General features: G+C 42.7%; 1 protein-coding gene across 12 annotated transcripts in view; it reads left to right on the top strand.

Annotated features, from left to right (window-relative positions):
- Window positions 1-4,243, top strand: part of ANO5 (anoctamin 5) — a 55,338-nt gene extending 51,095 nt beyond the window's left edge. For all 12 annotated transcript variants that reach the window (XM_063397611.1, XM_063397609.1, XM_063397608.1 and 9 more), the window contains one exon: window positions 591-4,243. In XM_063397611.1, coding sequence (XP_063253681.1) covers window positions 591-812 — 222 coding nt within the window. In that variant the 3' untranslated portion in view covers window positions 813-4,243. The remainder of the gene's footprint in view (window positions 1-590) is intronic.
- The last annotated feature ends 12,626 nt before the right edge of the window (window positions 4,244-16,869 follow it).

Below are 16,869 nucleotides of genomic sequence, written 5' to 3'. Positions count from 1 at the left end.
AAATAAGAAAGGTCTTAATGCCAGCGTAAGAGATGAGAGCCACCAGGACTAGCACTTGCACTCCTCTTGCTTTGCTCAAGGAGCTGTATGTGAGATGGCTGTGTTCAAAATCCAGGCAGCACTTTGCAGTGCTGTATGTTGGTTAAAAACAGCTACATCAATATTTGGATAACTGGCACTTCAGTGTTAGGCCACTGCTTGGCGGGTTAGGAGGGGAAAAGGGAGCAGTTGAGGTGCTCCTCTCGTCACTCCCCCTGCTGTGTTCCATCAGCTCTGGAAAGCTCAGTGTTATCAGCACAGCTGGGAGCTTTGGAACAAACCACACAGAGCAGTTAGAAAGTGATGCCTGAAATTCAGGCCCTGACACTTTGCTCTTGTGTTTGCTGAGTCATTCATGGTTGGGAATTAAAATTTCTGCGTAAGAAGATGGGTTTTAATGTTCATGCACATCTCAGATACACATTGATTTGGTGTGCATGGTTACAGGACAGGCAAATGAAATGTATTTTATTGTGAACAAAAAGTGACTGGTGTCAGATAAAGCAAGGGGTGTTTCATCTGGTGATGAGCTGTTACTTTTTTTCTTTCAGCACGTTGTGTTCATCGTCAAATTCTTTGTAGCGTGGATGATCCCTGATGTTCCTGCAGATGTGAAAGCCAAAATAAAGCGTGAGAAGTATTTAACACAAAAAATCCTACATGAGTATGAACTAGAGAAGCTGAAGGAGAGGCTGTGCCAAGGTGATAAAGGAGCCACAGAGAAGGAGTTCATCGCCACGGAAGGGAGAATGGAGCTCTCCAGAGCCATGTAGCCAAAGCCCAGCTAGCTGGGATTGGCTTGTTTCAGCTTTTTTATCTGTGGTGTGCTCAGTATGCATCGTGTTGAAAGCTCTAGCAGAGTTCAACCCTTCTCTTACAGTCCAAAGATTCTGGAGTTTTCTTGAGGAGTTTCACTGAGCTTTCAAGGTTTAGGAAATCTATTTAACTGTATGATTTTGGCACTGGTTTTTATTTACCCATGACTTTGAATAGGAAATGTAATCTTGTAATCCCAGAGTTTTGACTCCTGCTATAGGGACTGTTAACCTCAAAGGGCTCACAGGACACAGTAAGATCATTTACCACCAAGCCCTCTCCCTGTTGCTAACTGCAATGTTCCAGGCTGTATCCCAGCTGACTGAGAAGGATACCACAGAGGACCACTGCTGTGGAAAATGCAGAGAATTGTTATTTTTAATATGTGATAATTTAAATGGAACACTCCTGATACAAAGGTTAAGGTTTGGGGCTTTTTTTAATATTCACTACGTCTTACAAAACATTGGTTTGAACTTCTATACATTTTGTAGAAGGAGTTGATTTTTAAAGATGTATTGGTTTAATTCCACTTGGAATTATTTATAGGCATAAAATTCAGTTAAGACATACTAGTGAAAGGGAAGAAAAGCCGTAGCTTATTTTCATAAAGATACAATTAACAGAAGAATTGACTCTCTAAATACAGATATTGTGGAATCACCTAAATGCAGTGGGTTTTGGAAAGATGTATGTGATTTGGAGAATAACAGTTATTTAATTTCTCATGCTCAAAAACTCCTATTGGCAAATAATGTTTGACATTGTTTTCGGCCAAAGCTGCCAGTTTATTTATTTCTTTGTTTGGATTCTCAATGAATGCCAGCAAAGGGCTAAAGCTGTGTCTGTCCTCGATGTGTACTGTGCAGTGTGCCTGCACTCCATGGCCCTGGACTGGGAGCTGCACCACCATACCAGCGGATTGAGCTGCATGGTTTGGTCTTGGATTTTTATCCAAAAGATTTTAAGCATGCCAAATAATCTATGTTTATGCTGTTATTGTCCTTATACATAGTATCCTGAGGCTTGGGGGTTGTTCTGGTTTTCTTTCCTTTTGAATCTTTGGGAAGGATTTTTCTTTTTTGTTAGGTGGCTTTTCTACAGAGTTAGTGAGTTTATGAATATATAATAACTATTTGTGCAGAGTAGCTTCCAGCTGTTTAGGAACGTGCCATAATTTTCCTCCTCATTGAAGCAGGTAGGCACTTCTATGCTTTTGCTGTACATTTAAAACGTATCAGTGCTTCCATGCTTAGTGCCTTGTTCTTTTGCATTTGGCAAGAGGTGTGCCATGATCTCTGCAGGGCAGTGCCTCTTCCCAGGATGTGCTTGCAGCATCAGGATCCTGTGAATCTGCAGAGCTGTTCAGTGTTCCCAGACCTTGGCACACTTCTCTTTCTTTGGGTGCCATGAGGACTGCAGGGGAGCAGCTCGTGCCTCGACTGCAGATGGTTGTAACACCAGACTGTTCCGTTCCCTCGTGCTGAACACACAAGGTAGACAAGATTAGAAAATCCTGCTCTATTTGCACTTTGAAAGTTAGACTTCCTGCAAGTGTACACACAGAAATCGGGCTCTGTGTTGCACATTGCTGAGCGATGTGCTGGTGACTCGTGCCACAGCTGGGGTGCTCTGTTGAGCTCTGGCTGTGTCCTGCAGTGCCTGGCGAGTGACCTCGGTGCTGTGGCAGCTCTGAGGCAGTGTCCTGAGCGGAGCTGTTGTCCCTGGCAGGAGGGTTCACACCAAGTGCCTACCTCGAGCACCCTCACCCAGCCAGGCCGCCAGCCAGGCGCCGATGCCGACGCACATTTCTCCTCACTGTAAGTCACCCCCCTTCTCTGAGGTTGCTTGATCAGTCCATTTATGTTCATGATGAACCGGTCCTGTTGTTGAATATTCAGATATGTTTGAAGTAAGGGATCTGTTGGAGGAATGCTTTGTATATAAATCAGCTGTGCTGCTTCCCGTGTAAGCCAAAGAAGAGAATGGGCCGCCAGTCATGATCACATATCAGACAGCGCAGTTTGCACAATGAGAGCACTGTGCTGCATCTCGCACATACACTGTTCATTAAACTGCCTAATTAGATGTTGTGGGGTTGTTACTGTTTGCAGTGCAAACGTGCTTCAGACAGAAAGGTGATGAGATGCAAAAGGATGTATTTCTGTGCAAAGTCTACAACCTGACTGAAGCTGGAAACAGATTTGGGAATTCAGCGTTAGATGCACTATTTCTGCTTATGGAAGATTAACTTCTTCAAGTAATAAAGTGTCCTAATATACTACCCTTGAAAGGATATCAGCAAAATAGGTGTATTGGGAATGAACAATGCTATTTAAAAGCAAGACAAAGGAAAATACATTTGTTTGGGATACAGCATTGATGTGCAGACCCTGAATTTAAATTGATGTTTTGACTCCTACCTTGTGCTTGTTACAAACTTAAGATGACTTGCTATTTAATGCAGTACCAACAGATGTTTTGTATATGTTGTATCATACAATAGAAAGTGGAAAAAAAACCCCTGTGATCAGCTTATTTAGGAAAAAAATATGTATGTATCTTAAAAATAAGTCATTACACTTCATAGCTTTGTATACAGAAACTGTTGAAAAGGGATTCTGTTGTCATACTAGAAGCTAATATCTCATGAAAAAATCAGTCTTGACACCTTTTTACATAATAGTTTGCCTTTACTTGCCATTAAGCAGTATTTTGACTAAAGGTATCAGTATGGTTGTGTTTATAATGGTTCACATAAGTTCCCTGAAGTGTTCTTGAAAAGTGACAAAAGGAAGGAAGGCCTGGTCAGTTTGGAGATGTACTGATTGTTACTCCTGGAATATTTCATTTTGATGTGATTCAGTATCTAAAAGTGTCCTTTAACCAAAGTGAATGAAGTTCTGTGTTGCAATTACTGTAATTTAAACAACAACAGATTGCCTCGTTAAAATTAGTTACACAAAACAAAATTGACCTTTCAGGTGTAATACAATCAGGGAACTTTTTTTATTATTTTTTTGCAATTAAAATTTAGGTTTTTTACCTTGGGCAGGTTTAGTGTGGTATGTTCTGAGCAATGGACTGCAAAAGAACACTGCTACTATGAGACACTATCGTATTTTTTCTAGAAATTTGTTTTACTATGCTTTTATTTTTTTGTGTAACGGTGTCAATTCGAGGCAGCAGAAGGAAGTGAAAATGGATGGAGTTTCTGACTGTTCTACATGTACCACTTGTTTCTTGTACTGTCCTGTAACCTGAGTGGTGTTTCTGTCTGCCAAGTGTGTTGCTGATATATCTTATGATACACTAATGTCAGAATAAATTTTGTAAACGTTCTGCTAACATTTAATATGCACAGCAAATAAAGCTGTGTTCATTTTTAGTGTGCTGTCAACTTGTGTGTGAAAATTCCAAGAACTGAGAGAGAAGCCCAGGTACTAAAGTCAAATGGCTGGAGAGCCTCCTGGAGGAGAGTATTCCCACAGATTTCCGCAGCTGCTGGATGTTGTGTTTAAGGTATAAGGTGAATAAAACAATCATCTCTGTATTAAGAAAGGAGGGAAGATAAAAAGACCAAAACAAGCAAGGTGTAATTACATAATATGGTACTACTACTGTGCTCATTCCTGTTCTCATAACTCATTACTTAAGTATGAAATGAAAAAGCATTAAAAAGAGAAGAAATTGGTAGCAAAAGAAAGAGCAGAGGGAGGAAAAATAGATGAAGGAAGGTGCTGTTGATACGCAGGATATAGGGGATATTTGTGTATTAAGTTGAGTTTTCAGGTGCATTCCAGCTTTGCTCTGGGAGGCCTTGCCTCCACCAAGGCCTGTGGTAAATGGGTGATTTAAATTTAAAGTTCAATTGTGGCTACAATGTCATCCAATGCCAATCACACTTTATAAAATAGAGTAGCACGGTAGCTTGTGAGAAGACATTCACAAATGCTGGTACAAATGTGGCACTCCTCCTGATCAGAAATTGTAGCTACCCTTCAAAATCTTAATTCCTTCATTAAACTTGGGCACCAGAATTCAGTGGTTCTGCTTTCTGAATCAGAAAAATAGGTAGTCTACCCAGATTAAAGAGTCTTTTTAAAAATAAGTCCATATTTATTTTATACAAAGGAAAATAAATTAAAGGGAGCACTGAAATAGAAGGCATCCTTCCAGCATTTGCATCTCGAATGGTGTAAAATACATTGTCTGACAGGAGCAGAAAAATAAGTAACCCATTCACCATGGGATTAGTGGGAAAGAACAGCAAGATGTGGGAGAAACAATATGCCAGCATGTGAAGGCTGCAATTTGTTTGAGATGTGTAGGCTCTGAAACAAAATCTTGTCTAATATTCCTCAAATGTTCAAAATTAGTAAAGAAAGTGTTTCTGGAAATACTGTCTCAAATGTTTAGGCCACACTGGAGACACAGGGGAGGGGTGAGGGGTCCTCATGTCTGGTGTGGCAGGAGATGGTATCCAGAGAGGGTGCAGGGAGCCCTCACACAGCACTGGTTTAAAAACCTCCCTTCCCTAAACAGAGGGAAAAAAGTGAGGGGGGAAGAAGGATGATCATTACCATCTGAAGAGTAACAAAATTATTGCCACACTCTTTGAATTACTGTGTAACCTCATTGAGCCACAGCTACTTTTTCTTGTCTGTCTGCCTTGTTAAGGGTCGTCACAACAGCGCTTGCCTTGGCGTCTTTAAAAAGGAGTAAAGTTCCTTAAAAGGAGCTAAATTAAATCTCATTCTGGTTTTAAATGATCAGTGGTCTGAACACAACACTTACATCATTCAGATGCAACTCAGGAAGGGTTTTTTTAAGCAAGTACTGAGAAATCTGCTGGGAGATGATGAGTAGGATGTGAAATTCAGCAGCCATATCAATTTTTGGAAGGTGCATACGCACATTCCCCTGCAATAATTAGTGACTATGCTTTCTCAGCCAGAAATGAGTCAGTCTGAGCTATTTGATAAGGGTGGGGGGGTTTTGAATTATTCTTTCTAACTCCCCACCAAAGCAGTGCTGTTAGCTTGTCAGAAACATTTGTGTTTAAGTGACTGAGGGACCTTGCTTGGCCCTTGGGTGTTGGAAGCCTCCAACACTGTTGAGCATTTCAGTTTTGGAACTGATGCAGAGGCCACACTACTTGCTCTGTCATCAGGGGGCAGTAAATAAAGGAGCCTTGTTCTGCTGGCCCTTCCTTAGGCACTGTGAGTTGGAAACACCTGATGTTGTGGGGCTGTCTGGCCCACAGCACCCTCAGCAATGGCAAGTTGCAAAGGTAGAAAAGCTCAGGTGGTTCCTAGATCCTTGCATCTCCCGTGCTCGGTGAAATGGAACACCAGTGGTGCTGGAATGTTCTGGCACTGCGTGCTCAATGGCTCTTTTAACAGGTTCTTCGAGAAGGAATGAAAGCAGTGCAGACGGAAAGTGTCAGCAGGGTAAGCTGACAGGAAGGCTGGGTTCCCTGCCATGTCCCCTCTTCACAAGGGCCAGTTCTGCTGTCAGGTTATCTCAAATAAATGTCTGCTGCCAGCAGCCCATTCCTAGTGCCAGCAAACAGGAATGCTGCAGGTAAGCCTGTGTATTATTCTTCAGCTGAAATTCTGTCTCCCCCTATTTCAGCAGACAATTATTTTCAGATGTGGCCAGATCACTCTGTCTCTCTCTCTGAGGGAAGGGCTGGAGTTGTGAAAGTTCCATCTTGCCGAGGAGGGGCTCAGTGTGCCGCTCTGCGATGCTCGGTGTGCTCAGCCGCTCTGAGGGGCTGTGCTTTGTCCCCCCCTCCCTCAGCCCGGCGGTCACCGGAGGAGGGGAAGGGAGCGCTCCTTTCCCACCCTCGGTGGCGATCGGGGGGGCTCGGCCTGGCGGGGCCCGGGGGTGCTCTGAGGGCCCGGAGGTGTTCGCAGGACCCGGCTCTGCCGCTCCCTCCCGGCTCGGCGGGCTCCTGAGGCGCGGCCCGGCCCTGAGGCGGCTGCCCTGAGGGGAAGTTCTCTCCTGAGGGAACTGCCCGGCTCGGTGTGACCTGTGCCAGTGGCCGGGAGCAAAGGGGAGGAAGACTTGCCCTCCCTCAGAATTTTATATGGGGATTCTTCAAAGCCGCATCTACCTTCTTCAATGCTCCAACAATATGTCAGTATTTAAAAATGGACTCTGATGGGCCTCTGAATATCTCAACACATTCCAGGATCCTGCCAGGAAATTGTTTCTACTTTAACTAAAAACTAAACTGTGTCAACCTGTAACAGGAGCACACCCTGATGAGACAGTGATTAATATTCTTGTCATAAACGGAAAGAAATGGGCACCATGCCAGGGAAATCTGTCTGTGAAAGCAGAAGAACATCTCAATGCACTGGGGGTGACTCAGGTACACGAGACTGATGAAACACATGGATTCAGTGGAGATTGCTGTTCAAGGTAAGATTCCTCCAGGGACAGGGGTTTCCATGAGCCACTGAGGCCTCTTAGTAAAAAAGAATTTGGAAGGGAAGAGGACATGACTAACAGAGGAGATTTTTAGGGACTACTTGCTTTCCAGCCACTGGGTTTGGGGACATGTGTTTATTTTCAGAACTTTGATTATTATATGATTATTCCTAACAGAAAGCCAAAAATATAAAGCCTGTTGTTGTAAAGGCACTAAATCTAGCTTTTGTAATTCTTCTGATGTGTTCAGCACTTCAGAAGCCAGAACTTACCCACAAAAAAAGGGAGAATGTATAACATCATGGTAGATGTGAACTGTGGATGCATTGGCAGTCTCAGACCAATTACTAGACACATCCAAACAAAACTAGGGAAAAGTGGTACCTAAAAGTCAGTCTGTCATAATAAGGAGGGAAAAAATGATGTGTACAAAGAACCACTCAGATCACTGTAAAAAAATTTAGGTCCTTTGTTCTGAAAATAGCAACAGTGATTTTATTGGAATTATGTACAAAGACATACAGTGTGGAAACACAGGAAAATATTAAGTGAGAGAACAAGAAAACAAACCATTAAATGTAATAACTTAGGTGTTGCAGACATTAATTACCTGGCTGCATCCCCCAGGGTGTGAGCTCTGGACATCTGGCAAATAGCAACACAACTGTGCTTGCAAGCTCCCTTTTCTTACATATTTATTCATATCTCAGTCTTGGTCTTTGCTTGGCTGTAGCATGAGGGACATTTTTCAGGGATTAAGCAGGCTTAATATCTAAGAAATTCCTCAACAGGGCCTCAGAACTAACAAATGGTAAGAATTCTTTGAGAAACTGGCATTACTTGTGAAAGGAGAGCACAGAGGATGTGAAAATGGTACGGAGTCTTTGTCAGCTGGTAGGATGCCATGGGCACATTTAAATTAGTTCCATACGGATGGGCAAATCCTGCATTCCTTTCTGAATATTGTGCAGAGAAATGCCTCTTGCTCTGCTAGGTAGGAATAGAGTCCAAGCAGAGACTTTGGCATTTGTCTCTTTCCTCTTTGCAGCTGTTATTTTTCTATCAGATTGAGCAGTTTCTGTAGCACTCAAACAGAATAAATAGCATTGTCTTACAGGAGCTTTCAATCTGCACTTCAGTGTTTGGCTTTGGCAAACAGAGTGGGATCCCCGGCTCATCCAGCACGGCGCGCAGAGGCAGCGCTGCGGGCCATCCCTGCTCACGGCGCGCAGGGAGAGCGCCGGGGGCGCTGCTGAGCGCTCCTCGGCTCCAGAGAGAAACAGGCAGGGAACACTGCCCCTGGAAGAGTGTCTGTGGGCAGGAAAGGGAAACAGCCGGCAAACCTTGGCCCGGGGGAGTCAGCAAGGGACTCGGCTACAGAGGGAGCTGTATAATCAGACAGAATTCAGTAAAGGGCCACGGTAAAGGCCCACAGATGTCACCAGTTCAGATGAGGGCTGTTGGAAAGAAAACCATGGACAATGCTTGACCTGGCTTTCAGGATGAAAACACCAGCTTAGGAGACAGACAAGGGGAAACCCTGAGCCTGTTGAGGGAAGAAGGTTCAGCACAAGTCTTTTTGAGCTGTTTCAACTTCCAAGTCTTGCAAACAGGCCACTAAATATGTAATTAAAATTCACCTCCCCCATAGAAGAAACACTGGAATAGTTGAAGACATCAGAACTGGTCACACAGAGGCTGAGTCACACAAAAATCAACAGACTTCCTCCAGGGGAATCAGTTACTTGATCTGCCAGATCTGTGATGATTTATTTATAACAAACAATAGGGGAAAAAATAGATGTAAAATATCTACACTTAAACACCAGGTTATAAAAGGAAATGCGTATGAAATCTGAGGTCAATGCTGGCATTTAGAAAAGGTGTCTGAATCAAGAACTTGATATTTTTAGTTGCATTTAGAGTTCCCAGGTATTTTTAAATAGGCAGGTTGAGTGCTGTGGCCTGAAGTAATCTGTGTGGCATCCTGATCTTCCCCCCTGCCCTGTGGAACACAGTGCAGCCACCATTGAGGTCATTAGCAGTGCCCTAAAATAAAGCAAGTATTTTTCTTGTCACCCTAATTTATGTGCTGCTGTAATATTTCTGGGGGAGAAGGAACATCTTATGTCTTCCATGTATCAACAAGAAGAGCATTTCTGTCTTCTGATTCCCTTAAAACCTTTTATGGTCTTTGGTTTTCCTGTGCAACAAGAAGAGCACTTGGACTTTTCTACCTTCAAACCTGTGGCCATGTTCTCCAAAGAAGGTATTTAACACTTCTGAAGTATTTATAAAAGGACAAGACCTTGTGGTTTAGAGGAGGCACACACATTGACCCCCAAAAGATACAGCAATGTCAAAGACAGCTTCTGCTGTTAGTGAAACGTGAGGTCAGCAGCATCCAGCACTGATGGTTCAGTCCTGTTTCCTCACAAAATGAGACTTACACTGATTTTTCTTCTGTGTGTGCTCATTTCCTTTCATAATCACTTTTGAACCCATGTTGGTCCCAATTGGCAGAAATATAAATGTGCCAGAATTAGGAGTTCCCTACAATTAAAAAAAAAAAAAAAAGAGTTTACCAAAAGCGGTGTTGTAAAGGAAAATAAAAGCAGCACAGTAAGGCAGAAGAAAATGCATGTTGGTGACAGACAGAGCATGCAGGGCAGGCCCTGAGCTCTCACCCTCCTGAGCAGGGCCTGCTGAGAGGCAAGGACAGCACAAACCAGGGCTGCTGAGCCAGGGAGCCTCGGGGAGGCAGGTGCACTCACCAACAGCTGCACTCAGCTAGCTCACAGGTCTTTTCCAGCCTTAGGGACTGCAGGATTCCATGTTTCTGTGCTCACAGAGGCAGCAATATTGGATTTTATATTATCAATACAATGATGGGAGTAGTTTTATTAAAATAGTGGTCATTTGAAGGCATGCTGGCATTGTTACCTTGTGTTATGCAGATGCAAATGTACGACACATGAAACCTGCACAGATTTCATGTTCTCCTGTTCTGGATCCACATGGGAGACAATGCTTTCATGCTAATTCCAAGAAAATTCTAGAGAATAAGTGAATTACATTCACTCTTGAATTCATGTGATGCTTGTCAACCAGTCAAGAAATGAAATCAAAGAACAAAATATGGGTTGAATGAAAGTCTCCCTCAGATTTTTTTCTTGGGTAAACACTACAATTACTTTCTATAGACTCCACTAACCCCAAACATCAACTAAGCACATACTTATTTACTTTTTTGCTACAATGAGCTCTACTCATTGTCACAATATCCTTCTACAGAGAAAAGGTATGGCTTAGCACATGAAAATATGCAAGTGTCCACTAGTAAATTATATTTGTGGATATAGATTCTAATTACAGGCATATGTTTGTCTTTCTCCTTAGAGAAAAAACTTTATAGATAAAAGAATCTAGATACATTCTTCCTACACAGCATTTACTGTATTTTTTGTTAATTTAGTATACTGAAAAATCAGTATTTATCCTAAAGGGCAATGAGCCCCAAAAAACTGAGACACATTAAAACTGAGGGACAAATTTAGGTTGTAATATCAGTCTCAGACCCAGCGTGGTAGTCCAGAACCTGCTCCACCATCTCAGGTGTCAGTTTGCTGTTGTACTAAGCACAATTATTTTCTAAATATCTCTTATGAGTTTTCTTGGGCTGTTTTTCCTCAGCAGAAATAATTTCGTGATCAAATGATGCATCTGATGTTACTTGTGGTATCTCTTTAAGTGTTCTTCTAGCAAATGAAAGCATATAACAGATTTCAGCCCTCTTCAGATCAGTACAACTTGTGGTCTGAATCAATGCAAATTCTTCCCCAAAGTTTTCTGAATACATTTTAAAATAATGCTACGAGACAAATCAAGAGAAAATAAAGAACTACTGCAGCCTTATAAAATCTACTTCTGATTTTCTAATTCTTGCAATTAAAAAAAAAGTCTTCAATGATAGAGTCTTCAATGTCTACACTTCTCAGAAGGTTCCTCATGCAGTGAGAAGCGCCCTGCCTGTCACTGAGGCCAAACTGACTCCTGCATCAGAGCCTTTTCTCAGCTGTTAAACAATCCAGTGATGGCCACCCTGGAACAATAATGTAATGGCAGATTAATGATATTAACCACTAATCACCACAGCAATAGAAGACAGGATAATGTGCTGCACTCACAAATCCTTGGCTGAATTTTGTTCTGGTGCTGGCATCCCACTCACCAAGTGTTGCAGGCTGTGCTGGGCACTGAGAGCGCCGCTCCTGTGCCTGAGCCCCAGAGGTGGGTGCATCTCTGCTGTGTGCCACAACAGATGGCTCCCAGTCCTCCGGGAGCCTCTGCGTGTAACTCACAGAGCAGTGCTGGAATTCAGAGGAACAGATGTTCCTGTAAAATGTGGGAAGAATAGGAGCGTCTCCATTTACTTTTAGGATAAATGTATTCAGTGCTGTTAAATTTCTCCACAGATACACCAGGAAATAAATTAAAAGTAATATCATTGCTTTCCTGCTCTAAAAGTCATTGGCCGTTGGATGGATTTTTACTGGTTTGTTGGGGTTTTTTTAACAATCTGTCTGCTAATACTAAAAATCAGCCAGATTTTAGACAGGAAAGGGAGGATGGAGCAAATGAATTAATCTTTTTGTAACATAACAGGAAAATTCCCAGCTATGGCGTAGTCCTATATAGCAACTGCAAATCATCTGGTGGGTTGTTTGGGGTTTTTTCACAGTGAAATCTGCAATACCAATAGAACATAAAAACTGACTGCAATTCTAGTTCTTTACCTAGTCCTTTTACCACTAGAGGGCTGAAGAAACAGCTTCAACACGAGCTGGATTATCTGATAATTGGGCACTATTAGAATGTACACTAAGCATTTACACACTTAGAAACTTGACATTCCTAAATGAAAAAACAAACAAACAAATAAAACAAAACCCTGGAGTTTGCAGCACATCTTTGGAATATTTCATCATCCATGTTAGTGCAAAGGTCCCTGAGCAAATGGCCTCCAGTTTGGTTTAGAACTAGAAGCTGCCCTGAAAAATGAGTGTGCAGCTCCTGCACTCGATCATGTTTCATTTCTTGTGCCTCCTGGATTACTGACAAAGCAATGCAATCAAAAACATTGCAGCAACTGAATAAGGGCATCTGAAAGAGTAGCCCACTCTGCAAGCACTGAGCTGCCCTATGTCCAACCTAGCTGAGGCAGAGGAAAAGCTGCTCAGCTTGGCTTGACAAAGTCCACAGCCACGTTTATTTTGCCTCTGCGTGCAGCTCCCTCCTACATTTTTCTATCTGTCCTGCGATCGTGGCCCAACGTTCTGGATTTCTATGTCCAAAATGGACAATCTGGCTGAGAGGGACCCCGTGAATGTGGGAGTTCTGCCCAGACACATTCTTTGTGCTTTCTTTAGCACATTTCAGTCCAAGCATGTTCTCTTTCAGACACAAAATAAGAAGGGTAATTGTGGTGTTGTGAAATACAGAGCCAAGATCTGACCCAGCGGTTCTGCTTCTGTGTTGGTTGTATGGCATATAAGTCCCCAATCTGGCCCACAGTTGAGGAAATTAAAGTACCACTCAGGATGGAAAGATCACAGATTGTGAGGAACACAAGGAAGTTCCCTGAGTGCTGCAGCTCTTCCTTCTGGCACCACTGTGTGATGGGCATGGACATGGAACCCCACTGTGCTCACAGGCTGGGTCTGCAGCCACAGGCACAGCCCATTCCATGCAACAGAGGCTGAGATCCCCATGGAGAGGCCTCCAAAAGGCAAAATTTTCTGTAAAGGGTTGTCAGCCCAACTTCACATGGTTTTAACTTGGATTCAGGAATCTTTACAGCTTGGCATGCAGAATTCAGCACAGACACATCTTTAAAGTGTCAACACATAGACACTGCATCAAAATCCTCAGGGATGAATTGTGCAGTCTTGCCAGAGACTTGTCCAGCAGTGGATCATCATGACTCTGGAGAATAAGACAAAAGCCCACCCAAGTGGTTCAGGAAGTGATCATTGCAAATTTTCAGGGAGAATGAGAAAATCCCTGGTGTGAATCAATCTTTTTGTCACATTTTTCTGCCCCTTAAGTCAAGGTTTGGCACAAGATTTTATTTCAATATTTTCTTCCAATGATTGAATTTTTCTAATTAAGCAGTTTACTGAAAAAAGAGTTTGAAAAGCTGTTGCTTCTTCCAGAAAACCTTCTTTCTGATGGCCTGGCAAGCATGGTGGTTACTTGGGCATTGCTGTGTGATTTTGCAGTTCCATAGTCCCGAAGAAGGTAAAAATTTGCTTTGTTCTTCAGGTGACATCAGATTCCACTGGATTTAATGGACAGCTACTATAGACAGGAGTAATAATTAGATCATAATTCATAATTTTGAGGCATGTTTATGCTGTCTTCAGTCCCAGAAGTCTGTATTACACACAGGGGTTTGATGGCATAGCTAAGATTTTAAGCACTTTTTTTTTTTTTTCCTGGAGATGACACTGTATTATTGAGAGCAGTGTTTTGTCACCCTTTTGGTAAACAAGAATAACAAAATGTCTTAGACTTTGTATGTATGATCATGTGAAGTTAAAGTAACACATATAAGCTTATTTTTCAAAATGGATCATAAAATATGGGTTCATCTATAAATTCTGCCTGCATGACACTTGGGAAAGAGAAAAATCGTTTTGCAGTGAATCAGCAGCAAAGATAAGGTCAAAAATAGAATTTAAATAATTACTATTTTTAAATCACTGGTATGTACCATGATGAAAATTTTAGCTTACCTTGTAGTTTTCTCCAGAAAGACTAAAACTTAGAGAGAAGGGATTTATATTGGTGTATTGACTTTGAACTTCTCTAAAAGAGTTATACGATATTCAGACACTATTCTGAGGGTCATTGTAGAAAGTTTGAGATTAGATACATAGCAATAATCAAAAAATGAGCTAAGAACCACATCTGTAGTTCTTCACCTCTGAAAGAGATTAAATACTTGAAATAACTCAGTTTGAAATATGTAAAAATAAACTATTTATAGAAATAGAAGGGTAGGTTAAGATCAATCCTTTAACCTTCACATGAGCAAGAGTTAAAGAAAGCTCAATGACATGAGGAAAACTGTATTCAATTGCAAGATTTCAGGATGAAACAATTAGTCTTCTGTTCCATGAGAAAAACACAGGCATCTGCAGCATCTTGGATTACACCCCATCATCCCTCAGATACTGTTACAGCCATTTCAGAGGCGCAGCTTTTACTGAGCAGCTTTTGGCTACATTACTTTCCTCCTGGTCAAGATGTGACCATTTAGCAGTGATTGTTTGGGCTGGAGCATTCTGCATTTCCCTTTACCGGTACAAAGAGCTCATGGTGATTTCACTGAAGTTGGGATGCACTCTTGTGAGTGGTCTGTCTGTGACAGCTGTTCAGTACAAAAATAATTACCAGGAACAATTCTGATCAATGTTTATTCTACCAAGGCTAGATGCTAAATATGCTATGTTTCAAAAGCTGACAAGACTGTACAAATTGTGTAGAACTCATGAGATTAGCTGTCCGCTGCTCTCATGTGAAGCCAAACCAGCTGAGCTCGATCAGGACGTGACTCAGTAGTATCTGAGACATCAAATTGCTATTTCAGATAGCTCCAGCAGCAGAGCCCAGTCACTCTAGGACTGTACTGTACCAGGACTGCTTGCTGGTTTGCACATTTCATGCAATTAAGGACTATCTAATTCTCCTCTGCTAAGAGAAACAGCCAGGAATGTACCATCTGGACTTTCCTTCTACATTTTGGTGTGATATGATAAATTATTTATCTTTCCCAAATCAATCATCATTTATTCATTAAATTCTATTATTTTGCTAATGATTATTGCTGCTAATTTGTAGCCGTAGCGCCAAAGCCATGCCAGTGCTGAGCTTTCTATAGAAAGGACCAGAGCTCAAATAAACAAAGCCCCCTTGGCCAGCAGGCTTTACAGCCTCAGATTCCAGCTCAGAAAAGGGCTCAGACCTTCTGAAAGGCTCAAATTACAGGATCCAGTCCCATTTAATGCATCCCTGCAAACCAATGCTGTGCTCCTGCTGCCTCTGAGGCAGATCTGTTAACGTGGATTTCCTCTGAGCATCTGCAGTGGCACTCCGGGCAGACGTGCTTATGTAACTGTGCAGCTTTTCCCCGAAAAGGGAAAACCCTCTCGGCCTCGGCTTCGCCATGGGGCTGACACTGCTGCAAAGCACGGAGAGATCGGCGCCGTGATGCTGATGCTGATTAGCAACGTTTCAGTTACATATGGTTTATTTATCATCTGTTTTCTACTCCAGGGCTTTGGAGTTCTTCTACAGTTTTGAAAGGAAATGCTGAAATTCTACACGGATCAGTCATCATGGGAATTTCAATATGAATATAATTGGTCTTGTATAAGTGTGCTTTGGCGCTGTAAAATTTCACTAACCCTCCAGCAGAGGGCAACATTTGAAAGAAATATTTCTATAAATGCAAAGAGCAGTTCTTTTAGGATATTGCAACTACAACATATGTTTTCATCAGGGAATCATCTTTTGAAAATACAGTTTGCATTCAGTTACCAACTGGGCAAGCAAAGCAGCTTAATAATATTAGAAGGACGTGTTTAAAAAAGAAGTTATATATATATATTTAATTAGCACATTACAGAAACTTTAAGATTAAAAAGAAATCTAAGAGAAATATAATGGCTATAACTTGGACAAAAATACCGTTTTTTCCATCTTCAATCTTCTTCAAAGAGATAAAAGTTTATTATTATTATTATTAGATTCTGAAAGGAAAAATAATTCTGTCCAGAATACACTCAGTTCATTCCAGCGCTGTAAATACCGCAAATCAGGGCTGAGTGTTACAGTGGCCTACTCAGAGGCATGAAAACGGAGGCCAAAAAAGACATGGAAAGCATTAAAAGCTTTAGAGAAAGCAGTCACTGATGTATTCCTAACATGACCTAAAATAAGCTGTGTGAGGAAACGCGGACATGGAGGCAAATCTACCTTCGGAATGGGTGCTACCTGTTTATAGCATTACAGCATTATTGCTGTAAATGTATATATATATATATATATATATATATAGCACATTTATAGCCTAATAGCATTACTGCGGCTGTGCCCGGTTTTGCGGGAAGGCCGCGCTGTGCCGGCAGCGGCGGAAGGCGCGGGGCGGGAGCGGCAGGAGCGGGAGCGGCGGGAGGAGCGGTGCGGGAGCTACAGAAGCGGGAGAGGCGGGAGCAGCGGGAGGACCGGTGCGGGAGCAGGAGTGGTGCGGAAGGAGCGGTGCGCGGGCAGGAGGTGCGGGAGCTGCAGGAGCTGCAGGAGCGGCGGACGCTGCGGGAGGAGCGGTGCGGGGGCAGCGGGCTCGGCGCTGGCCGCGGTGCTGAAGGGTTGAAGCGCCCGGGGAGCGGAGCCGGGAGGGAGCGGGGCGGGGGCAGCGGACACGCCGCGCTCCCGCCGCCCGCGGGCTCTGCCGGCGGCTCCGGGACTTGGCAGCGTGTGCCCAGGGCGGCGGGCGCACCCCGCCCCGCC

This window comes from Prinia subflava, chromosome 5 (genome assembly GCF_021018805.1).
Source record: "Prinia subflava isolate CZ2003 ecotype Zambia chromosome 5, Cam_Psub_1.2, whole genome shotgun sequence".
Lineage (NCBI taxonomy): Eukaryota > Metazoa > Chordata > Aves > Passeriformes > Cisticolidae > Prinia > Prinia subflava.
Note: the sequence above shows the minus strand (reverse complement) of the source record. Positions and strands in the feature narration are given on the sequence as shown.